Source organism: Nerophis ophidion, linkage group LG10 (genome assembly GCF_033978795.1).
Source record: "Nerophis ophidion isolate RoL-2023_Sa linkage group LG10, RoL_Noph_v1.0, whole genome shotgun sequence".
NCBI classification, from domain to species: Eukaryota; Metazoa; Chordata; class Actinopteri; order Syngnathiformes; family Syngnathidae; genus Nerophis; species Nerophis ophidion.
In genome coordinates, this window is record NC_084620.1 from 39,839,114 (window position 1) to 39,865,254 (window position 26,141).

Consider the following 26,141-nt stretch of genomic DNA (forward strand, 5'->3'; position numbering starts at 1 on the left):
AAGCGGAACGACCCACATTGTGGAAATAACATTATTCTCCGTGCGTCGGCTAAATACAAATATATTCCACAACCCCAAACATGTCTTTTTCAAGGCCTGCAATGAAGAGAAAGGTTAGTGATGAGCAAAGACAATTCCAGGAAAAGTGGGAGATGCAATATTTCTTTGTTGAGCACAGGGGCACCCCGACGTGTCTTATTTGCACAGAGAAAGTTACAGTGCTAGAGGAATACAATTTGAAACGTCTTAATACAACTAGACATGCTGAGGAGTATGCAACAGTTTTTTTAAGAAAACTTTTCTCGCGGCCCAGCCTCACCCAGACTCTGCATCCAGTGGCCCCCAGGTCAATTAAGTTTGAGACCCCTGGTCTAATATAAATATAAATGGTACTTTGGCGGTATCTAGTGGTCAAAGGGTAAAATTACACCCCTAAGTGGGTATGCACGTATCCATTCATCCATTTTCTACCGCTTATCCCTTATGGGGACACACGGTGGGTGTTAGAGCATATGTCAGCTGCACACGGGCAGAAGGCGGTGTACACCCTGGACAAGTCACCAGTCAGCACCTCATTGCAGATAGACAACGTCCACACTACTCAAAGGGAAATGATTGGCTTCATTTAGTTTTCATGCAGAAAGCATGATAGGTTTACAGAGTATGGAAAAATGGCAATTATAAGGGAGTCAATGGTGGACAAAAGCGTCCCGGGGAACTCCTATATATACTCATTCAAAAGCTAGTGCTAAAAAATCACTTGGCCAAAGAACAGACAATACAAATTTTGAGATGAGTTCCTATACAACTTCTGTGGCCATAATTCATCAGGCTAACTTGAACATTCTCATGCCGATGTTGTGTTAATGAAATAAAAAAGACCCACAAAGGGTTGAAATAGCACAGTCAAATATGTTAGTGTCTAAATACCAAACATTGAACTCACAACACACACACACACACACACACACACACACACACACACACACACACACACACACACACACACACACACACACACACACACACACACTTTCTGTGGTATGCCAGCAATGTTTCTGACGCTGATTTTTTGTTCCCTTTGACAAACACGTTTGTTACGCTGACTGGCCGAGAGACAAAACGAGCATTTTTAAAGTCATCTACACATATTTCGGAAGGAAGTATGCCAGATTTTTGTACTGCAGATCCATTAGACATACAACTGAGGCACACTCTTCACGGTTAAGAAATCAAAAATTCAAAGGCTCAACAATACTTGCGGGATATTTCGGATGAATATAATTCAAAAGCGCCACATAGGTCAAAAACATGCTCTTGAAGTCACAAGGTCAGATCTGAGGCTGTGGGAAGACTCGCTTGTTTTGAAAGGCCATACCTTGACATTACCTCAGTCGTATTCTCGCCACTGTTTGCCCACTTTATCTTGGCGAGTCTATAGCACTTTGTGAGCTGCAGATAATCTTTGTGTATGGCGACCAGTGTTCAAGTGTGTCGCCTAGTCTGTGTGTGACAAATGAAGCATTTGCACGCGTTTGCAAGGAGCCGCGCTTTACTGGCTGGAGGGAATGAAGCGTGAGAACGGGTTTGACTCTGCGGCGAACACTGCGATGATCAGAAGAGCTGAGTGAAGTCCAGCCAAATTACATAGAAAGAGGACATTTTCCCCTTTCAACACATCCAACTCAACGTTGAAGGTTAGTTTACGCTACTCTATTACCAATTTTATTTTGAAAAGACTGCTTTGTTTTTCATTGAAAGCGAAATGTCAATTGTAGTCAGTTTGTTGTCTGTCATTGTTTGTCATACCATTTTCACAGTTACATTTACATATTTATATATTTTTGGAAATATCTTAATTTGACACATTTATTATAAGCGATTACCAGCAGGCACAAGACATTGATACAACGTTGATTATACATAGATGTTCTCTAAAACTGACTATGAAACAACATTGCAAAATAGTTGTATTTGTAAAGTGAGACATCCTTGATGTCTACTGTAAGGTCCATGTTGTTGGGTGGGAATTGGCCCAGTTTCAGTGGTCAAAGCAACGTCACAACCCGTCATTGAATAAACGTTGTTTCAACATTGCGTTTGTGTTGTGGAATATTGGTTGGGAAATTGCCAAATTTCAATGGTCAAATCAACGTCACAACCAGACATTGAATAAATACTGTTTCAACGTTGTATTTGTGTTGTAGAATATTGGTTGGGAAATGACCAAAGATATATGGTCAAATCAACGTCACAACCCGAAATTGAATAAACATTGTTTCAAAGCAGTATTTGTGTTGCAGAATATCGGTTGGGAAATCACCACATTTCAATGGTCAAATCAACGTCACAACCCAACATTGAATAAACGTTTTGACATTGTGTTTGTGTTGTAGAATATTGGTTGGGAAATGACCAAAGTTCAATGGTCAAATCAACGTCACAACCCGACATTTAATAAACATTGTTTCAACGTGGTATTTGTGTTGTGGAATATTGGTTGGAAAATTACAAAATTTCAATGGTCAACTGTACGTCACAACACGACGTTGAATAAACAGTTTCAATATTGTATTTGTGTTGTCTAATATTGGTTGGGAAATGACCGCATTTCAATGGTCAAATCAACGTGACAACCCGAAATTTAATAAACATTGTTTCAACGTTGTATTTGTGTTGCAGAATATTGGTTGGGAAGTGATCAAAGTTCAATGGTGTAATCAACGTCACAACTCGACATTGAATAAGCATTGTTTCAACGTTAAATTTGTGTTGTAGAATATTAGTTGGGAAATGACCAAAGATCAATGGTCAAATCACAGCACAACCAGATGTTGAATAAACATTGTTTCAACGTTGTTTGTGTTGTAGAATATTTGTTGGGAAATGACCAAAGTTCAATGGTGTAATGAACGTCACAACTCGACATTGAATAAACATTGTTTCAACGTTGAATTTGTGTTTTAGAATATTAGTTGGGAAATTACCAAAGTTCAATGGTCAAATCACAGCACAACCCAACGCTGAATAAACATTGTTTCAACGTTGTGTTTGTGTTGTAGAATTATTGTTGGGAAATGACCAAAGTTCAATGGTCAAATCAAAGCACAACCCGACATTGAATAAACATTGTATTTGTGTTGTAGAATATTGGTGGGGAAATTACCAAATTTCAATGGTCAAATCAACGTCACAACACAACATTGAATAAACATTGTTTCAACGTTGAATTTGTGTTGTAGAAAATTGGTTGGGAAATGACCAAAGATCTATGGTCAAATCAACGTCGCAACCCGACATTGATTAAACGTCATCAAAAAGGATATTGATCCAACATTAAGTTTGAGTTGCTCAAGGTCAGGCCTGAATTCAACAAATTCTCAACGTTGCGTCAATGTCTTATGCCGGCTAGATTATACACGTCAATTGTTACACATTCTCCAATTTCCTTTTGTCTGAACAACCTGTAAACACGGGACAAGGACGAATGATCACTTATTGAGTCTTCCCTCCTCTTTGTATGTGTGTCACTGTAACATGTTGAGCATGTTTGAAACAAAAGTATTTAATGCTTGAGTACATTGGCAACATCTGTCAAGGGCTTTTATTCTGACACGCCGTACCGGATGCTACTTTATCTTAACTCTTGACACTGATCCCCGGGCAGAGGAGGGTAAGCTGGCTGCTGGATGATGGCGCTCACCGGCCTGCTGCTGCTGGAGTTGGCTCTATGCGCCAGCTGCTTCGTCTGCGGAATCATCACCGCTGCTTCCGTCACCATTGTTCAGGTGACTTTTGTACCTTTCAACCTTAAAAAGTGCTTTGTCACACTCCACTTCCGGGTAACATTGAATGGACAAAGTTATGTGAAAAAGCCAAAATCACGTGTTAAAAGTACAAGTTGGAGATATATGTCTTACTGCACCAGCAGAATGTTAATTTCTGAACATTTAATACGACCTATGAGACATTTTGGCTAAAAAATCTCCTTTATGCTAGCAACTGGTCCTCCTTTATTACTTTATGACTAAGGAGTTTCAGGTTAGCACGGCTGATGTTAATTAGCTTCTAAGCTGCCGTTATGTAAAAAAAAAAAAGAAAAAGACAACAACCTTCTAAATTAGAAACAAAAATGGTTTAAAATGAAGACTTACTTTTCGAGGCGCGAACATGGAAGAGCTTGATAACAACAGTCATGTGGTCACATTGTGTCACGTGACCACCTGGCCCTCGTGCCCTATTAAGGAGCTCCATGCAGCTGTTTGTCTACAGCAGGAGTGCCCACACTTTTTCTGCAGGCGAGCTACTTTTCAATTTACCAAATCGAGGGGATGTACCTCATTCATATACATCATTTATATTTATTTATTTATGAAAGAGACGTTTGTGTTAAGTTAAATGTGTTTAATGATTATACAAGCATGTGTAACACATATATATGTCTTTCTTTCATGAAGACAAGAATATAAGTTGGTGTATTACCTGATTCTGATGACTTGCATTGATTGGAATCAGACAGTATATGATAACGGCCACATTTTCGAATGGAGTAGAAAAAAAGTCCTCCTTTCTGTACAATACCACATGAAAGTGGTTGGTTTTTGGCATCTTATTTATCCAGCTTCCATATGTAACAGGGTCAATTATGTCTTGTAAATAATGTATTTTCTAATGTTTTATTATTGTTATAATTACACAAAATATAAAAGTTACATGTAAATACCTGAATATTGTTTGATGTTTTGTCAATGTGGAACCATTGTCTCGTTGTCCCTCCTACTGCAATAATTACTGTGACACCTGTCTTTTTATATCCGTTGGTCACACCCTCCAACTTCCCTTTTTGTCTACGATAACGGGAGAGGTAGGTTGTCCATGCGACGACAGAAAATGTTTTGTCTTGTTTAGAACTTCAACTCATTTCTTGTTCATTATTATATTTGTGTAGGGGCTCGACAATGGCACAAAGTGTTTGATGACAATTGTGTTCTGTATTATCAGGTATGTTTTTATTTTACTGTGTATGGAACTACATGCCTTTTTTGTTTACGATAACGGGAGAGGAGCTCGACGATGGCAGAAAGTTTTTGATGACAATTGTATTCTGTGTTATCAGTAAAGTGCAGTGGAGAAACCCATGGTGTCGGTCGTGTTCCATAAATCACACACAACGCAGAGGAAAAGACCACCTGTTACACATACACTTTACAAGAAAAACAATGGCGGCAAATTCCGTAGCTTGCTTGATTGACATTCACGGCACCCGAATGTCTTGTGAGATGACGCTGGCTGCTGCGAAATCATTATTATGAAAAAATGACAGAGGAGAAAGCGAGAAACACTTTTTATTTCAACAGACTCTCGCGCCATACCTGTCGTCAAAAGCCTAAAGGCCTACTACACATTTCCTATCTTCAAAATAAGAGCCCTGCTTCATGCTGCTTGCGCTAACAAAATAAAGAGTATTGGAAAGTTGGCGTGCACAAGACCCTCGGGTGCCGTGAATGTCAATCAAAAGACGTCTTGGTGAAGATTGATGATCGCTAATTTTTAGGTCTATTTTTTTAAAAGCCTGGCTGGCGACCGACCGACACACCCCCCTCGGTCGACCGGTAGCTTGTGATCGACGTAATGGGCACCCCTTGTCTACACTTTCTCCTCAAGTTGCTTATCATCATTGCTCCAACAGGATTCAAACTGTAATGTTAATTGACACATGTAAATTGTTTCTGTACACACCTTTCAGGGTAATTTTGGAGGATTGTGTATGCTGTATGGACTCGTCAGCTACAACACAACGGCGAGCGCCATCGGGGTGCAGGCGTCCACCTCGGCCTCCCTGTGCTACTTTGTGTCGGCCATCTCTGTCATGGTGGCCGTAGTGTGCTTCTCGCTGTCCCTCTACTGGCTATACTCGTTCTGCATCGACGGAGACATCAGGAGGTGATCTCTGTGTGTGTGTGTGTGTGTGTGTGTGTGTGTGTGTGCGTGTGTGCGTGTGTGCGTGCGTGCGTGCGTGCGTGCGTGCGTGCGTGCGTGCGTGCGTGCGTGCGTGCGTGCGTGCGTGCGTGCGTGCGTGCGTGTTTCTCTCCTTGAGACATCAACAAGGAAAAATACCGTATTTCCTTGAACTGCCACCGGGGCGCTATGAATTTAAAACCTCTTCTCACTCCTGCGCTTACCAAAGGCATGCAGTAAAAGTAAGCATGGACTAATTATTTTAAAACCTCTTCCCACTCCGGCACTTACCAAAGGTATGCAGTAAAAATTTGCATGTGATGTAAGCTTGGACCTTAAATCCTACTGAATAGCTCTTAATCTTCTTCCCTTTATGTGCTTTCAAATTACCGGTATTGAAATCAGCCTCATCCATTTTGAAAATGATGACAGGGGAAGTGTCACTCGTGACGTCACGAGTTTGACCAGGCGGTAATCCTAAGCATGCGCTAATTATTTTGGGAAGCGAGTTTGACCCGGCTGTAATTCAAGGCAGGCGCATACTATATGCCCTGCGGCAATTCAAGGAAATACGGTACCTTCCGTATGAGGACCAATGAACAAGTTAAGACCGAAATCATGGTCGCAATACGGAAAACCATTACATCGAATAGAGAGCCAAATACTAGAGTCCGTGAACATTGCTCCAAAGTCTGGATTTTTTTGTTGTTGATTAGATGTGCAGCAATATATGCTAAAACAAGACGGCAGCTAAAGAAGAACTTCCCTGTGCATCCCCGAAAAAACCCGCCAGGTGAACAACTGATTTGAAGACTTTCTGGTGCTGACGTAAGACAACCCGTGTCCCATATGTGACTGTAGGATGAACAAGTGCGTGTCGGATTTTAAAGGGCTCCCCCTCTGGTCAACATTTGTAATAAGAAGTGCGTGTAAGAAATTGAAATGTGCCCACTTTTGCCGAAATTAATTCAAACAAATATAAAATATGTATATAGAGACATACTCTAATAACTTGAAGTAAGTAATGAACAAAAAAAAACATTTACAAGAAAAAAATTCAACAACAAAATAAAAACTATAAGCTTACCTTTTTTTTATTCGCATAGTATGTATATATTATTCTTGTTGTAAATACAAATCTTCATATATCTAGAAAGGGTGGTCCTATAGAGATACATTTTTCTCGGGTTTCAAGAAGTACAAGAGCGTGTGTGTGTGTGTGTGCGCGTGTGTTTCTACCCTTCTTGAGACATCAACAAGGAAAAGTACCTTCCATGTGAGGACCGGTGAACAAGTTAGGACTGAAATCATGGTCCCAATATGGAAAACCGTTGCATCTGATAGAGAGCCAAATACTAGAGTCCGTGAACATTGCTCCAAAGTCAGGATTTTTGGGTTGATTTAATGTACATGCAAAAGTATCTAGAAAGGGTGAGGTAAGCATTTTTCTCGGGTTTCAAGAAGGTAAGAAATACAAAAATGTATGTGTGTGTTTTCGTGTATTTCCACCCTTCTTGAGACCTCCACATACGGGCATTGATGAACAAGTTAGGACCGAAATCATGGTCCCAATACGGAAAACCGTTGCATCTAATAGAGAGCGAAGTACTAGAGTCTGTGAACATTGCTCAAAAGTCAGGACTTTTTTGTTGATGTATTGTGCGTACAAAAGTAAACATTGACAGGTGCAAAGGCAGCAATATATGATAAAACAAGACGGCAGCTAAAGGACTTCCTTATTCATCCCGGAAAAAACCCGCCAAGTGAACAGCTGATTTTACGACTTCCGGTACTGACGTAGCGCAAACCCGAGTCCCATATGTCACTGTAGGATGGATAAGTGTGTCTGTTTTTAAAGTGCTCCCCCTCTGGCCAACATAAGTAATAACAAGTGTGTGTAAAATTGAAATATGCCCCGTTTGGCCAAAATGTATTAAAAATAAAAACACATAGAGAGGGAGAGACATACTGTAATAACTTAGAGTAAAAAAATGAAGATTAAAAACTAGAAAAAAAATGTCAAAACATTTTTTTTCAAGTTTACCTTTTTTATATTATCATTGTATTTATATATTATTAATGTTGTAAATACAAATCTTTATGTATCTAGAAAGGGTCGTCCTAACGAGGTAGGCTTTTTTCAAAGGTCCTAAGAAGGTAAGAAATACCAGAATGTGTGTGTGTGTTGCATGCAAACTGACCCTCACTGTTGTCCCGCAGAGAGCGCATATGGATGAATGTGACCATGGTCTTGTGCGGCATCTTCCTCTTCTTCCTGCTCATCACGGGCTGCATGCTGAAGATCGGACGCGACAAGCTCTGCGACTCGGTGACGCACGCCGTTCCCAACATCACCAGGTAGCGTGCGCCTTCACAACTCACTCGGGAAAGACACGGATCAGCGGAATGATATCTTTTTATCGGCAGCTGCGAAGAGGCCCAGACCAGGAACTGGGTCAGTCCGGTCCGAGGGGAGAGGTTCTTCAGCAGTCTACAAAAGGCAGAAGTCAGCGTCACACATGTCTGTATAACGTTGCGTCATGGCCACCTGCTCATTGTACGTCTGCGTCCTCCCCCAGACGGCCGTGTGGGTCAACTTCTTCTTCTGGCTCATCATCGGCGTGCTGGTCCTGGTTCAGAGGCGCCAGAGCTCGGGTGCAAAGACGATCGCCGGAGGACTAGGCGGGCCGGCCGGCGGGCTTTTTGGTGATCCGGGGGTGACGGCTGCTGAGACTGAGCCCTTTTTCAACCGCCCCGCGAGGCTGCAGTGAGGAAGCACTTACAATAAACACGTTTTTGTTTTTTTTAATTGCACAAAGAGCGGTTTTCACTAAATGATACATTTGCAGATGTTTTACTTCTGATTCCCACAGCCCACGTTGTATATTTACATATGTACAGTACAGGCCAAAAGTTTGGACACATATAGATTGTCACTGAAGGCATCAAAACTACGACAGCTGTGAAGTGAAAACCATTTCAGGTGACTAACTCTTGAAGCTCATGGAGAGAATGCCAAGAGTGTGCTAAGCAGTAATCAGAGCAAAGGGTTCAGTTTTTTCAACTTTTTTTTGTTAAGTACATAACTCCACATGTATTCATTCATAGTTTTGATGCCTTTAGTGACAATGTAAATAGTCATGAAAATAAAGAAAACACACTGAATGAGGTGTCCAAACTTGTCCTCTACTGTGTATAGAATATATTTACATAATACAATTTAGTGAGGGCAGTTTAATAATATTGTATTTATCTACACATGTTAGACACAGTCTTCATCTGACTGACGCACATCAGTATGTGAAAGAATATATGATCGCTTCTAAAAGAACACTCGATAGAATTGATGAAATGTTGAACTTCGTCGCCCTCTGCTGGTGGAAGCCACACCAGCAGTTAGTTGGTGTGATTGTTGACATGGCAGCTTTTACTCTGCTTACGCTTGTTTTACTCTTCAAGCTGTTATAAAAATTTGAGTGCACACATTTTGCATGACCTTCACCTAATTTTATTTTACCAGTTGATGCTTTAATCTCGTTTTTCCCCCCACCTATCTTCAAACCCTTGTCTAAGAAAATTAACACTTAAATGGGAACTGCACGCGTTTTGTAATTTTGTCTGTAATTCACATTCATCATGAAAGACAAGGTCACATGCGTCTTTTTTTTTCTGTTTTAACTCGTAAATAAACGTAGATAGAAGTCAGCTTATAAAGGAAGCTATGACATTGTGTCTATTTCGACCATAACACACAATAAATAAGCATCTAAAAAGCACCAACAATACCTAAGCGTTAGCAATATTGTTATTATAAGCGCTAATGTTAATGACCTTTTAGTGGTGCATTGATCAGAGGTAACTTCCTTATCGTGCTGGATTGACATCAGCCTAGAAGCTTGTGAAAGTTAATTCTAGGTTATAAATCATGCCTCTCACCTTGATAGTCAAATGATGTGGACTGAGAAGTTTGTTAACTTTGACAGCCAACTTAGACCAAGAAATGGCGAAAAAGACCCAAAAATACGCTTCGTTCCACCCTGCTTTTTTCTGCGCAAGGATTATGAGCCATCTAAATGGGAATACATCAACATCCTATCAGTTGGCATCCTAATAACAGTAGAAATTGTGCAGTAAGTGATTTTTAATTTTGTTTGTTGCCACTCATGAAGTCTGCAGTGAGTAATATTCAGGGATGTTGTCGAAGGACAAAGAGCGTTGTGATGCGTCTATGAAATTAGTGTGCCGCGTAGGATTCAAATGAGCAAAATAGGTAAATGTTACACGATATAAACATGCCTGTTACTTCATCACATATACTTACACCGTGTATATAAAACGTTGATGGAAGCATTTATATTTTTTTCAAGCACTTTATAGGCAGAATAAAGCGACTCTCATTGTACAGACTTTAGCTTGCATATATTTACTAGTTAGAATGCATGGAAAAAGAGAGTGTGCTTGTCTTACATAAGGATTGTGAATGACAGGCACAATTCCAAACAAGAGTGCAGTTCCCCTTCAAAGGCACACTAACAGGAGTCGACATTGATCACAATCTGCCAACATTGTGGTGTTGCTGCTCCAGTCTTTAGATTTCCGATTCACTGCAACAACGTTAACGTGACTCAATGTTCACGTTTTAAGTCAGGTTCAAGTTGTTGCACTCACTAGAATTCATCTTTAACATGTTTTTTTTTTTGTATTACTTTTCAATGTGAAATATATTTTTTATTTAAAGATACTTCACAGTGCATGTATTTCATTTTATTTTATTTTTAATAAACACTGAACCACAAGTATAACAAAGATGGATTTGTGCTATGTCTCCCTCTGTTGGTCGTTAATGAAATTGCATGCATTGTACAGTACAGTGGTCGGTAACCCAAAATGTTGAAAGAGCCATATTGAACAAAAATACAAAAAAATAATCCGTCTGGAGCCACAAAAAATGAAAAGTCTTATAATAAAGGCAACACATGACGTAAGTGTCTATATAAGCTATAATAGCCTACTATCAAAATGACTGTCGCAGGCTGAAGCAAACCTTTGTTAACAGAAATTTTGAAATTGTAATGTTTATTCTACACATTTTTACAACATTAGAAACCATTAGTAGATCAGAGGCTACTCAGAAGGGGAGATAACTCCTGAAAATTACTGGCTTTTAATGGCCAAAGGTATAGATGTGTGTGTCCAATCTTTGGCAAGCTAAGTAAGGTTTGCTGTGGTCTGGAACAACATGGCACACAACTATTAGAAATGCAACCAATATTACAAATGTTTTATGAGACATGCAAAACTAAATTGTGTACAAATAAGATAAAGGTCAAGGATATTAAATGAGCTCAACTATAGCTACAAACAAGGCATAATGATGCAATATGTACATACCGCCAGCCTAAATAGCATGTTGGCATGGATTAGCTTGCAGTCGTGCAGTGACCAAATATGCCTGATTAGCACTCCAACAAGTCAATAACATCAACAAAGCGCAACCTTTGTGCATTCATGCACAGTATAAAACATTTGGTGGATAAAATGAGACCAAGGCGTGGAAGATTTTACATGTTAACAAACTTTTGCATCACAGTCCACACTATGGGGATTTCAAGAACCGGCAAAATGAGTAGGACAAAACGATGTTCACCAAATACTCTCATCAGTGAAGCATACACACACACCCATTGAACAATGGGCTTTCTAACAATTAGATAGATTAGATTAGATAGTACTTTATTTATTCCGTCAGGAGAGTTCCTTCAGGAAAATTACAATTTTCAGCACAATCCCATTCAAGATCAGACAAACATTACAGGGAGACAGAACAGGATCGCTGACGGGTCTGCCGGCTTCCAGCGCCCCTTACAAAAAAGATGACATACAGGTAAACAAGGGGGGGGGGGGGGGGGGGGGGGAGAGAGAAAAGAATAGAAGATTAAAATAAAATTAAAAAAATCGGTCTTAGCCTGGGCCCTGGAGTGGGGGTGCAGACTGAGGCCAAGGGGAGAAAAAAAAAAAAAAATTAGGAAGGTTTGTGTCATGTTTGTTCTCGAACAAAAAACATACTAAAACAAAATTGATGATACTGGCACGTTTAAGTGATTATTCCTCTCTTGTAAAAATGATACACAGTTATCATTCATCTGCACCACCTTAAATCGCCCAATTCTAAAAGGCCTACTGAAACCCACTACTATCGACCACGCAGTCTGATAGTTTATATATCAACGATGAAATATTAACATTGCAACACATGCCAATACGGCCTTTTTAGTTTACTAAATTACAATTTTAAATTTCCCGCAGAGTTTCTTGTTGAAAACATCGCGGAATGATGACGCGTGTGATGACGTGTGTTTGTGACGTTTCGAGTTGGAGGGAACATATTAGCTCAGCACCACTTGCGGCTAAAAGTTGTCTCTTTTCATCGCATAATTACACAGTAATTTGGACATCTGTGTCGCTGAATCTTTTGCAATTTGTTCGATTAATAATGGAGACGTCAAATTAGAATGCTGTTGGTGGAAAGCGGTGTATTGCAGCTGTCTTTAGCATCGAGACACAGCCTATGTTTCTTTGGTTGTTGTGAAGCTTTAACACAGAGCGGTCAAGCGAACATGTTTGAGTACGTCAACCAGCAAGTTTTGGATGGGAAAATTGGGATATTAAGTTGACTCTTACCGGAGACATCAGTGGATTATGGGACCTCCTGCAGCAGCTGTCAAAAAAAGGCAGCTGTGAGCTTGGCTCCTCGGCTTATCTGAGAGACACTGGCGTTCACCGCAGCAATCCGACTTTGAGGTATGACTTTACAATCTCACTAAAATGATTAATAAATGATAAATGGGTTGTACTTGTATAGCGCTTTGTACCTTCAAGGTACTCAAAGCGCTTTGACACTACTTCCACATTTACCCATTCACACACTGATGGAGGGAGCTGCCATGCAAGGCGCTAACCAGCACCCGTCAGGAGCAAGGGTGAAGTGTCTTGCTCAGGACACAATAGACGAGACGAGGTTGGTACTTGGTGGGGATTGAACCAGGGACCCTCAGGTTGCGCACGGCCACTCTCCCACTGCGCGACGCCATCCTATCAAAACAATAAGCAGATAAGGGATCTTCCGGAATTATCCTAGTAAATGTCTCTAATTACATCTGTAACGCTCACACTGCCGTCGCTTTTTATTTTATTTTATTTTTTTGTGCTTCAGTCCAACTTTACTCATCCACAAATCTTTCATCCTCGCTCAAATTAATGGGGAAATTGTCGCTTTCTCGGTCCGAATAGCTCTTGCTGCTTGAGGCTATGATTATAAACAATGTGAGGATGTGAGGAGCCCTACAACCCGTGATGTCACGCCCACATCTACTTCCGGTAAAGGCAATGCTTTTTTATTAGCAACCAAACGTTGCGAACTTTATCGTGGATGTTCTCTACTAAATCCTTTCAGCAAAAATATGGCAATATCGCGAAATGATCAAGTATGACACATAGAATGGACCTGCTATCCCTGTTTAAATAAGAAAATCTCATTTCAGTAGGCCTTTAATGTATCACCTTTTTTAGTGTTATGTGAAGCACACACACACACACACACACAGGTGGAGAAAATAGACTTAAAGAGCTTATGGCTGCCTTTTCACTCGCTTTACGTATGTAATCTGCATGGATTAAGAGACTTTACTTGGAGGTAAAAGATGCTCACTTAGTGGAGACAAGAAGGCGCCATGGGCAGAGGAGGCGACCAATGAACTGGGTGCTTACGGCCTTTGCAGGACAATTGATATTCAACGTCACAATATATGAGCAGGACTTGTGAGAAGTAGAAGAAAGTGAGCAGTCTGGAGGAACACTTGGAAGACAAGTCTGAGAAGACAAACTCCAGGCTTGTTATTAATCTGACTCTGGAACCCATGGTAAGATTTTCCAGCACATTTTATGCTGTGGTAGATGGCACCTTTGTTCCTGTTAATAATGGAAGCTTTTACCCCTCTTATTTATAGAGGTGCAAATATGCCAGAACTGAGAAGAGTACAAAGTGCCGCCTGGGGGGACGTTTTTTTATTGGCCCTCGAAACTTTCTAAAAAATATAATTCAATGAGAAAACTGAAGCTGCAAGTAACCTCAGTAACCGGCAGTAAAATAATAGGAGAATGGATACATGGATGATACAGCAGAGGATTGGGAGAATGTCATGTGGTCAGATGAAACCAAAATAGAACTATTTGGTATAAACTCAACTCGTCGTGTTTGGAGGAAGAAGAATACTGAGTTGCATCCCGAGAACACCATACCTACTGTTAAGCATGGGGGTGGAAACATCATGCTTTGTGGCTGTTTTTCTGCTAAGGGGACAGGACGATTGCTCCGTGTTAAGGAAAGAATGAATGGGGCCATGTATCGTGAGATTTTGAGCCAAAACCTCCTTCAATCAATGAGAGCTTTCAATGGTTGAATTCCTGGATTTTTTTTCACATTCTGTCTCTCCCAGTTGAAGTGTACCTATGATGAAAATTACAGACCTCTGTCATCATTTTAAGTGGGAGAACTTGCACAATCGGTGACTGACTAAATACTTTTTTGCCCAACTGTATATAGCCAAATGTGGCCTCAAAAAGTTTGGGTACCCCTGCTATGTACTCCAAAAGTCCAATAACCAAATACATAAGCAATAATATAATTAGGTGAGTATACTTTTATATTTTTACATTCACTGTTACAAGCGGCCCTCTGAGGGCAGCCATGACCCCTGGCATACAGTATGTCTGCAAAACAAAGTAAATCACCTTTAACCTGTTTGTATGCTGCCTACAGGGCAGTAAGTTGTGACACTCCTCCATCAACCATCAACATCACATGTTGAAACAGCAGATATGTTAACGTTGAGAAGGATCTGTTCATGACACCAAATATTCACCAACATGACTTGTGACCTCAGCATTGTTCGCCACAGGAAATGTCCCAGGACCAGTTTGAGTCGGTGAGCGTGAGCGTGGAGTCGCTGCTGCGCGACGCCAAGAGGATGCAGACGCAGTGCCGCGAGCGCAGCGAGCAGCTCTCGCTGGCGGCCACGCAGCTGCGCGTAGAATCGGCGGCGCTCCGGGAGCAGTGTGAGGCCTCGCAGCTCGACATGGCGCGAATACGACGGCAGCTGGATGAGCTGATGGAGACCAAGTGGGCCTTCGAAGCCCGGGAGAGGCAGGCCCGAAAACTCAGCAAACAACTTTGAGCTGTTCATCCATAATAAACACTAGTCCAAGAATATGTGTCTGTGTTCGATTGCATATCATCTTTATAGAATATAATAATCCTACCTATGATATGATTGGAATAACAATGACTGTTGATTAGTTTATAGCTTGGGTGTCCCACCACATCATATTATACAGCCTGCGAACGCCTGGAAATAATCAATAGAGTATCTTATTTTTTCTCACTAACTGTATTCTTTTTTTCTTATTTTGACCCCCAAAAAATGTTCTGCAGGAAACTGCATAGCTTTAAAACTTCCCAGCTGCTGCTTACTGCTCCCCTCACCTCCCAGGGGGGTGATCAAGGGTGATGGGTCAAACGCAAGGAATAATTTTGTCACACCTAGTGTGTGTGTTGGTACTTTAACATTAACTTAATATTATCCAGAATTGCAACAAATATATAATCAAACTGTCCATTAATAATAATAATAATTAAATATATGCTTGACTTCAATTTCAAAGCAAGTTGTCCATCACATTGCACACTGTAAAAATGACAATATATTTTATGGTAAAATTTACAATGTTTTTTTATTGCAGCATATTATTTATTGTACATTGATAAAAACCCCACCACCTCTTTTTTTTTTTTTTAATGGTAAAGCTCGACTGAGCTGACAATTTTTTTAACAGTAAGATATTTGGTTCTTTTTATGTTGTATTACTTCAAATGGAAAAACAGTACCACATTTTTTACAGTAAAAAAACTGCCAGCTCAGTTGCCAGAATACAAAAAAAAAAACCTGTTGTTTTTCCACTTCCAGTTATATGTTGTAAAGAACACCAACAATTTTACAGTAAATTTCCAGTTATTTTTCATGTTTTCCCCGTAAAAAACAGAAGTACTCTTCGCAACCCTTTGATACCAGCAGCCTGCGTCCGTAACCCCCACTTCCTCCCCTCTGTTGCAACTCCTGTGGATTCTTTGTAACTTGTTTATTAGCTATGGCTATTTAGGTTTTTTTTTTCCTGGCCTCAGCCTGGACCCCCTCTCCAGGAGTCCAGCCTTAGACAGAATTTTTTTTTTTTTTACCCCCCCCCAATGTTTACCTGTTCCCACCTTTATTCTGGTGTTACCATTTAGCGGTCAATTGTACGGAATATGTACTGTACTGTGCAATCTACTATAAAAGTTGCAACCAATCAATCAATCAATTCAATCAATCAGATTTGTACATGAGAAGATTTGACAATAAAGTTGACTGGTTTTCCATTTACTGTTGTTAAAAAAAAACCTGGATATTTCAGAGTAAAATTCTGGTGACTAAGTTGGCTTTTTTTTTTACGGTGAAATCTACAGATTTTTTTTTTTTACAAATTGTATGTTTAATAATCAAATGCATATATTATTCGCTGTTACAAGCAACCCTCTGATGGTAGTCATAGCTGCGATGTGCCCCTCAATGAAGTTTGACACTCTCTGACCTGATTTGTGGCATCTCCCAAAAATACATACAAAGTAAAATACACTTATCAGCAAGCATTGTATTATACGAACAAGGGAAAAAACCTTGGAAAGTAACTTGAATACACTTAGGAGTATTCACTCGTCAGTGTAAAGCCTCGCAGGCAGCACTCAAGCCACCCCACACCATGATGCTACCACATGTATGACTGTAGGGAAAACACAATTGTCTACTCACCTGAAACCGAAGTCAGGTTTCCCCCTCAACGAAGCTCAGCTCCCCACTGTCGGCAGCACTGAAACCATGACACAATTATTTTGGCCACTCGCCTGTGTTATGAACCACGGTACCCCAGAACATGACAATTCCCCCAGCAAATGACAAGGATCCTGCTACTCACTTGTGTGGGAAGTCTTGTTTCCCCCTCAGTGAACCTCCGCTCCCCAGTTCCAGCAGCATTCGTGCCGCACTTAAACCCTGACAGAGTCCTTACCAATACACAATTATCTTACTAGAGTTGGAATTCTTAAATTTTTTGTGGTAAAACCTATTTTGCGATATATGTTGCGGCCTCTTGAAATAACCATACATATTACAATATATTATTTGGCATTTAAATGATAATAGAACCATTTTGAAACAGGTGATACAAAGTCTCCTCATTTGGGCGCTGACATATGCGGTAACATATTACGTCATTACCAGTTGTAAAGGGTGAGACAACAAAAGCGTTCATCAACTAAACTTGAGTAACTTTTGAAATAATTAATCAATTCTTTTTATTTTCCAGATTTACCAAGAAAAATTAATGTTCTAAAAGTTTTGAAAATTTCAACTTCGAGATGCCATGGACTACTGAACTAAAGACAATTATAGTTGAGGCCTATTTTCGGCTGAATTCTATCCACGCGGCTCAAATGCAATTCAAAGAACGGTTTGGATGTTGTGAATTTCCTGCCCACACAATGATCTACAGATGGGTCAACAAGTTCCGAACCCATGGGACTGTTAATAACCTCAATCGTAAAGATACTAACAGACAATCACACTCTGGACGACCCAGATCATCAAGGACACCACAGAACGTTGATGCAGTCAGAGACTCTGTTGTTCGCAGCTCACGCAAGTCTGTGCGCCGACAAAGTCAGGAGCTTGGAATGAAACGGGAGTCTGTGCGGGGAATTTTGATCGCAGATCTCGACCTCTATCCTTACAGGATACAGATTAAACAAAAGCTTACACCTGCCGACATGAGGAAATGAGTGATCATGTGCCAGTGGTTGGTTTTGCGATAAGATTGACGCTGCGCCAGACTTCCTTGACAATGTCTGGTTTTTGAATGAGGCACATTTTCTGCTGTCAGGTCATGTGAACTCTAAGAACATCTTCTTGGGTAGCACACCCCCTGAGTACTGTCTGCAAAGGCCATTACACTCTGTCAAGTGCGCTGCATGGCTCGCCATCTCCAAACATGGCATCATTGGACCATTCTGGTTGGAGGACGACAACGAGCGGTTTGTGACAATCAACACTAAGCGATATGTTCAGGCGCTTGGCAAATTCTGGACAGCACTTGGTCGACGAAGAGGGGTCGTCAGGGATCTCCAGTGGTTCCAGCAGGATGGTGCCACCCCCCGCAACTCAAACAAATCATTGGCATGGTTACAGCATCGTTTCCCTGACCTACTGATCAACCACAGCTGTGATCCGGAGTGGTCGCCGCATTCACTGGGTTATTAGGCGCACTGTCGAGTTTTGAGGGGAAAAAAAGGATTTTAAGTGCGCCTTATAGTCCGGAAAATACGGTACTCCCGACGATTTTTGTTGCGTGACAAAGACAAGGGGCAACGTTTCACTTTTTCCATGTGTTTTTATTAAAGTTGCATAAAAGTGTAACAAAATTGGGCAAAAACAATACCTGTTGTTGATATTGCTACATTTGTTTATTGGTTCGATTCAATCCTGCATGATTTAGCTCTTGTGTTTATAAAGTCGCAGTGACAATTCCCTTCCTTAAAAAAAACTCAAGACTTCTTAATAACAGTCTAGAAAGGTTCACTCCCAATGGGACGTGGAAAGAAAAATCCACCAGTTTCGATTGTGATTGCACTGCAAACAGCACTTGTTTGGGAACATGGCAGACAAGGCAAATACAATCGCACCCAAAAAAGACCTCGGAATTTTTGTTTCCTGTAAGTGTAAATCAATGCAAGGCCTGGCATTAAACTAGTTTCATGATCACTTTAAAAACACACACACGCCAGTATTGAAACGGTAAATGTCAAGAACATTGTTCATCAAAACAGGATCACTGTATCAAGGCCTATGTATTAAACACTCACTTCTAAAAAAAAAAACTAAAAAAAACTCTTCCACGTGCCACAGGTCTGCTGGGTAACGCACTTTACAGTTGTTACCTTTTTTCTTCAAATAAAAACAACAAAAATGTCTCACGTGTATTTGGTTTGTGTTACATAAATAATACCTAAGGCAACATCTGTTTCTTTAAAAACAAAGAAAAAAAAAACACAATAAGGAGAGAGAAGACATAGGGAGTGTGTGTGTGTATGTGCGTGCGTGTCTGTGTGTGTGTGTGTATGTGTGAGTGTGTTGTTGTATTTTTACACTTTCTGAGACATCAACAAGGAAAAGTACCTTCCATATGAGGACCGGTGAACAATTTCGGAGCGAAATCATCGTGCAAATACGGAAAACCGTTGAATCTAATAGAGAATGTCTCATTTGCAACCCTTGTGGTGAAATCTATCAAAATTAGGGTGGTGCAAAAAAGGAGGAATTTTTTAAATGGACTGTGTGTCGGTTTTAAAATGGCTCCCCCTCTGTTCAACATATGAAATAACAAGTGTGTGTAAGAAATTGAAATGCGCACCCTTTGGCCAAAATAATAAAAAAAAATAAAAAATATATGTGTATAGAGACATACTGTAATAACTTGAAGTAAATAATGAGGATTAAAAACCAATTACAAACCACACAAAATAATAATAAACTAAAAGCTTACCTTTTTCTCACAATGTGTCAATTTTTTTCTTATGAAATTGGGAACAATTTCTCATATTCTTTTGTTTTTGTAATATTGCAATATGTTCTCGTAAAATTATAACTTTTTGATGTGAAATTATCACTTTTTAATGCAAAATGGTGACGTTTGTCATCTAAAATTCTGACTTGTATCCCAATACATTTTTTTTGTTGTTCTTGTAAAATAGTGACATCTGTTAACCTTAGTGGCCACATGCGTGGACAGCACCTTTTAGCTCTTATTTCCAAAATTGTGTACACTACTGAATTGGGGTATTATGGCCGCTTATGTGGGCACTTATACTGCCATCTGGTGGTGTCAGTAGAGTATAACATTCAATGGAATTTGGAGAAAAAAAAGGGTAAAAATAAGAATCAGCATATCACTAAACATGCAGTACACATTTGTGTACTTACGGACTAAGTACATCATATCAAAAGATTGAATTCTAATTAGGGTCCAATAAGCCCAAATAGCAAAGAGAAATAAAACAAGCATGTAAAAAAACAGCGTGGGCCTTAAGAGGTTAAGTAAAATGATGACTTTTGTCATAATTTTGCAAAGTAAAATTCCGATTATTATTTATAATATTGTCATTTTAAAGTTTTGCCATTTATAATATTGCAAACATTTTAAAGTTTTCTTATAAAACTGTTTCTTTTGTCGAGTAAAATTACGACTCTTTTCATAAAATTGCCAAAATGTTGAGCTTTTCTTGCAAAATTGCGACTGTTATTGAGTAAAATGTCAACTTTTATCATAATATTGCACAAATGTTTTGTTTCTCTTGTGAAATTTTGACTTGTGTTGAGTAAAATTACGACTTTTGTTATAACACTGCCAAAATTTCGACAAACAGCGTCAGCCTTAAGAGGTTAAGTAAAATGATGACTTTTGTCATAATTTTGCCACGTAAAATCCGATTATTATTTATAATATTGTCATTTTAAAGTTTTGCCATTTTGCCATTTATAATATTGCAAACATTTTAAAGTTTTCTTATAAAACTGTGACTTTTGTCGAGTAAAATTACGACTCTTTTCATAAAATTGCCAAAATGTTGAGCTTTTCTTGCAAAATTGCGGCTGTTATTGAGTAAAATGTCAACTTTTATCATAATACTGCACAAATGTTCGGTTTCTCTTGTGAAATTTTGACTTGTATTGAGTAAAATTAAGACTTTTGTTATAACACTGCCAAAATCTTTATATATCTAGAAAGGGTGGTCCTAAAGAGGTAGGCATTTTTTGGAGGTCTCAAGAAGGTAATAAATACAAGAATGTGTGTGTATGTGTGTGTGTTGTGTGTGTGCGTGCGTGAGCATGCGTGTGTGTGTGTGTGTGTGTGCGTGTGTGTGTGTGTGTGTGTGTGTGTAACAGACCACAAGAATCGCAGCAAACGTTTGTGCTTCTCCTATTGGCCGCCTGACAAGTGTCCGACCTGATTGGCTGGCTGGAGGTTTGAAACAGACGGCTCGGACGTGATTGACAGCCGCAGCTATTTGTACACACGCACAGCTGTGTGGGAGACACACTCGTGTGGTTCCGCCCCCATGTGAGGCGAACAAAAAGAGGGGAGAACACATTTCACGCGAAACAGCGCCCTCCATTTGTCCCCGCCCACCGATGACGTGGGAAAAGTCTCCACGAGGACGACATTTTCCTCCGCTCATGCGACCACAATGAGCTGAGCGCGGAAGAATGAAGTGGGTTGAAAAATGGTCAGAAAAGGGGAGGAGAGTTAGCAGCATGGGAAAGGGGTTGAAGAGTGGAAATAATCATCGTCATAAAAACAACAAGGCAGCTTCGTTGTAGGACTGTCAGAGCGAGTGACTTTGAAAAACAGGAACCAGTCCTTTACTAAAAAAAAAACTACTTTCTCGTACGGAACAGCAGAAAACACTTCCCCGACTCGCCCGCCCCCCCAGAACATGTGCGGGCCTTCATTACGGACCACAGTGCACATTATCGGAGAGGAAAAAAATATATTCCCACAGACAAATCCCGTTTTCCTCAGTGGACGCCGGTCTAAAAACACACCGTGTGTTGTTGTCGGTGGACAGAGAGAACCTTCAAGTGTACATTGGTGGGAGAACAAGGTGGTCTACAGTAAATATCAAACCCCCCGACGGATACTTCAATAGGCTCGGTCCTCACCCTAGTTTCCCGTGGACAGATGGAAGATTTGGTGAAAAGGTCCAATGATGTTAGAAAGAAGTTAACAGAAGAGGGGTGAGGTAAAGAGGAAGACAAGGATGAAGGGAGGCGGGCGAGAAAGGAGGGCGGCGCATCATCATTTCTTCTGAGGCGTGGAGAGCTTCTGCATCCCTCGGATCTTGTCCAGGAGCTCGGAGATGAAGTCCTGGAGCGGGAGAGTGAGTGAAAACACACGCCGGGAGAAACACTGCCCAGTCCCTCAAGGTGCGGCCTTACCTCAGTCGGTTTGAAACAGTCCACCAGCAAGTCCTGCAAGACCACAGACAGCGTTTGTATCTTCAGGCGCATATTCAAGGTCACGGAAAGACCACCGGGGGCTGTCCGAAAACGTGTTACACCACGGAGCCGCAAACAGAAAAATCAAAGACGGCGAAAGCGAGAGATATTTTACATTTTGTAAACCAAATGGAGATAATTTAAAGAGTTTTATAAACTTTTTTTCTGACATCCAAATGTTGCTACACTGTTGGATATTCATGTTAAACAATGCCAAAGGTTAATGCAATTGGCCCTGAGCTCCTTCCTCTCTGCTTTATAATTATAATAAGACGAACACGCAAGGTTTTTTTTTTTTTTGCAAGAGAGTGGGCAGGTGTACCTATTGTTGTGACCGGGTGAATCTATATCAAGCCTCTGCAATTATTTCGACACGTGGGGCCAAATTCAGAGAGAAAAAAAATGTGTCTGGGGGCCGGTATATCAGATTTTTAGGAACACTAATACAAAACCACACAATGATGTCTGATTGAATGCTAAAAACGTTATGACAGACTGCCTTAAACGTAATATAATTTTACATTTATTTCCCTATTGTAATTGTCTTCAAAATTGCAACTTTGCACGTTTAAAAATAATAATGTTAATCAATAATATTTCGACTGAATTCTCACAAGTTGTTTAGTTATTTATTTTGAATGTGCCACGGCCCGAACATCCAGAAAGTGTCCCCCTATACCTTGACCCTGGCAGCTCGCTCCACGTCACTAGGCATGTCCAGCAGTTCATCCACGTCTATCTCCAGCTCTGGGATGGCCTCCTCCTGGTGGACAGAAGAAGAAAACCCTGAGCAAGCCGTGAATAAACACAGAGAAAATGCAAGGAACCCTTTTTCAGCCATAAAGTAAGTCATCAGTTGAGTCATTTGTGGTCTGAATCCTCCTTTTCTTCTTGCAATGAGCTACTGGACCACTAGAGGGCAGAGTGTTTCCACGAAGGGAGAGTATGGACAAACAAAGAGAATGGAGCAAGATGACATATGGAGGTGCTCTATAGCCGTGGTCCCCAACCTTTTTTGCACCACGGACCGGTTTAATGGAGGCCTTATTTTCGGGGACCGGCTTTCCACAAAAATAAGTGAATGAAAAATACAACTCACTATAATGCTGAATTTGTGGGAGCCCTGGGCTTGTTTTTTTTGCAATGAGATACAGATGGAAATCAGCCTTTGGCTAAAATCTGTCACAATATCTAAGTTACATTTGAACCAGTGTGGGTGGGACTGGGAGCAGGTGGGTAAAGTGTCTTGCCCAAGGACACAACGGCAGTGACTAGGACGGCGGAAGCGGGGATCGAACCTGGAACCCTCAAGTTGCTGGCACGGCCACTCTACCAACAGGGGTATACCGAAGTATAACATGTAAACATATTGCATTCACCCATTTCCAAGTATTGTAACTGTATGATCCTGTTAGGATCACAAGTGAGCTGGAGCCTTCCCCAGCTGACTTCATATAGACAAACAAACATTCACACCTTCATCCATCCATCCATCTTCTTCCGCGGGGGCAGCTGCCTAAGTAGGGAAGTCAGACGCTCCTCTCCCCAGCCACTTCGTCCAGCTCTTCCCGGGGAATCCCGAGGCGTTCCCAGGCCAGCCGGGAGACATAGTCTTCCCAACATGTCCTGGGTCCTTCCCTGTGGCCTCCTACCGGTCAGACGTGCCCGAAACACCTCCCTAGGGAGACGTTCGGGTGGCATCCTGACCAGATGCCCGAACCACCTCATCTGGCTCTTCTCGATGTGGAGGAGCAGCGGCTTTACTTTGAGCTCCTCCCGGATGACAGAGCTTCTCACCCTATCTCTAAGGGAGAGCCCCGCCACCCGGCGGAAGAAACTCATTTCGGCCGCTTGTACCCGTGATCTTGTCTTTTCGGTCATGACCCAAAGTTCATGACCATAGGGGAGGATGGGAGCGTAGATCGACCGGTAAATTGAAAGCTTTGCCTTCCGGCTCAGCTCCTTCTTCACCACAACGGATAGATACAGCATCCGCATTACTGAAAACGCCGCACCGATCCGCCTGTTGATCTCACGATCCACTCTTCCCTTACTCGTGAACAAGACTCCGAGGTACTTGATGCTACCCTCTCGTCCACTGGGTTGAACTCCAAAGTGCAGGCTTTGACCCGGGGGGCAACAAGAATTGCCACCCCAGCCCGTCACCTCTCACTGCTGGCAACGCCAGAGTGGAAGAGAGTCCAGCCCCATTCGAGAGAACTGATTTCAGGGCCCTTGCTGTGCGTCGAAGTGAGTCCGACTATAACCAGCCGGAACTTCTCCACTTTGCGCATCAGCTCAGGCTCCTTCCCCCACAGTGAGGTGACGTTCCACGTCCCAATAGCTAGCTTCTGTAGCCGAGGATCAGACCGCCAAGTGCCCTACCTTTGGCTTCCGCCGAGCTCACATCGCACCAGACCTCTATGGCCCCTGCTATGGGTGGTGAGCTCATTGGAAGGGTGACCAACGTTATCTCTTGGGGCTGTGCCCAGCCGGTCCCCATGGGGACAGGCCCGGCCACCAGGCACTCGCCATCGTGCCCCACCTCTGGTGACCCGCGTCCGGGTGAGGGAAATCTGGGTCCATGGTTTGCCTTCTTCATAAAGGTCTTCCCATTCACAGTTATGGACAATTTAAAGTCTCTCATTAACCTGAAATGTACGATTTTTGGATGTGGGTCAAAGCCCGAGTACACGGAGAAAACCCACACACTAGGGCGGGGGTCAGTAACCCGTGGCTCTAGAGCCGCCCTGTTGGCTCCCTGGACCTCTTTCAGAGACTTGTGAAAATGGAAAAAGATGAAGAAAAATATATATTTTTTTCCATCCATCCATCCATTTCCTACTGCTTATTCCCTTTGGGGTGGCGGGGGGCGCCGGTGCCTATCTCAGCTACAATCGGGCGGAAGGCGGTGTACACCCTGGACAAGTCGCCACCTCATCGCTGGGCCAACACAGATAGACAGACAACATTCACACTCACATTCACACACTAGGTCCAATTTAGTGTTGCCAATCAACCTATCCCCAGGTTCTTGTCTTTGGAAGTGGGAGGAAGCCGGAGTACCCGTAGGGAACCCACACATTCACAGGGAGAACATGCAAACTCAACACAGAAAGATCCCGAGCCCGGGATTGAACCCAGGACTACTCAGGACCTTCGTATTGTGAGGCAGACGCACTAACCCCTCTCCCACCGTTAAGCCCCTTTATCAGTGGTTCTTAACCTTGTTGGAGGTACCGAACCCCACAATTTCAGATGCGCATTCCCCGAACCCTTCTTTAGTGAAAAATAAAAAGTTTTTTTTTTGAATTCAAGAAAAAGTCATCTGTTTTTTTACTGGTGCACAAAATGAACCGTGCATAAACATCACCTTGTTTAAAGAACAAAACCAACACAGTGCATGAACTCACAACAAATGACACACCTTACACACATTACCATGAATTGATTAATGTGGACCCCGACTTAAACAAGTTGAAAAACTTATTCGGGTGTTACCATTTAGTGGTCAATTGTACGGAATATGTACTGTACTGTGTAAACTGTACTGTTTCATATAATGAATTCTCTTCCTTTGCAATCTGCTAGTAAAAGTTTGAATCAATCAATCACAAAAGCTGCAAATCAGATGGAAAATTAGAGGGAATATTGTTTGGGGGTATCCATAATACGCTGATAGGAAGAAGTTTTTATTTACTCGATAAGTCGGATGTGTCTTTACGTCCGTGGCGGGGACTCTGCCGAACCCCGAGGCCGACTCACCGAACCCCTAGGGTTCGATCGAACCCAGGTTAAGAACCACTGCCCTATATATTATATATATATTTTTTTCTTTTAACTAAATTTTCTGTAGGAGAATGAACATGACACAAACCTTCCTAATTGTTAGAAATCACACTGTTTACATTATACATGCGTCACTGAGGAGAGTATTTGGCAAGCACCGTCTTGTCCTACTAATTTCAGCGATCCTTGAACTCA

The 26,141-nt window shown here is 41.4% G+C and overlaps 2 protein-coding genes and 1 long non-coding RNA gene across 5 annotated transcripts in view; 1 reads left to right on the forward strand and 2 right to left on the reverse strand.

Moving 5' to 3' along the window:
* The window catches only part of LOC133560797 (uncharacterized), a 71,456-nt gene extending 65,480 nt beyond the window's left edge, over positions 1-5,976 (reverse strand). Inside the window, exon 1 of the long non-coding RNA XR_009808521.1 lies at positions 4,155-5,976. This is a non-coding gene — a long non-coding RNA (uncharacterized LOC133560797). The remainder of the gene's footprint in view (positions 1-4,154) is intronic.
* tmem179ba (transmembrane protein 179Ba) lies at positions 1,193-10,770 on the forward strand. Of its 3 annotated transcripts, none has more exons than XM_061913728.1 (6): positions 1,193-1,697; positions 3,668-3,788; positions 5,747-5,943; positions 8,179-8,316; positions 8,386-8,464; positions 8,538-10,770. In XM_061913728.1, exons 2-6 carry the CDS (start codon positions 3,690-3,692, stop codon positions 8,727-8,729), a joined length of 705 nt encoding a protein of 234 aa, XP_061769712.1. In that variant the 5' UTR covers positions 1,193-1,697; positions 3,668-3,689; the 3' UTR covers positions 8,730-10,770. The 3 variants fall into 3 exon arrangements, with proteins under 3 accessions (XP_061769712.1, XP_061769714.1, XP_061769713.1); XM_061913729.1 differs by lacking the exons at positions 1,193-1,697; positions 3,668-3,788 and adding exons at positions 4,815-4,864; positions 4,949-5,001; XM_061913730.1 differs by lacking the exons at positions 1,193-1,697; positions 3,668-3,788 and adding an exon at positions 3,866-4,298.
* Positions 10,771-18,472: 7,702 nt separating this feature from the next.
* LOC133560798 (protein phosphatase 1 regulatory subunit 14B-like) overlaps positions 18,473-26,141 on the reverse strand; it is a 72,062-nt gene continuing 64,393 nt past the window's right edge. The window contains exons 2-4 of the mRNA XM_061913731.1: positions 22,837-22,920; positions 22,098-22,130; positions 18,473-22,026 (exon numbers count right to left, since the gene is read on the reverse strand). Of these exons, the coding sequence (XP_061769715.1) occupies positions 21,958-22,026; positions 22,098-22,130; positions 22,837-22,920 (186 nt within the window). The 3' untranslated portion in view covers positions 18,473-21,957. The remainder of the gene's footprint in view (positions 22,027-22,097; positions 22,131-22,836; positions 22,921-26,141) is intronic.

What these genes read in the sequence shown, in the direction of transcription:
- tmem179ba (XM_061913728.1), top strand. Translation starts at nt 3,690, where the DNA reads ATGATGGCGCTCACCGGCCTGCTGCTGCTGGAGTTGGCTCTATGCGCC. An exon ending in GCCGTTCCCAACATCACCAG is followed by an intron (nt 8,317 to 8,385) that starts GTAGCGTGCGCC and finishes TTTTATCGGCAG; the next exon opens with CTGCGAAGAGGCCCAGACCA. An exon ending in GCAGTCTACAAAAGGCAGAA is followed by an intron (nt 8,465 to 8,537) that starts GTCAGCGTCACA and finishes GTCCTCCCCCAG; the next exon opens with ACGGCCGTGTGGGTCAACTT.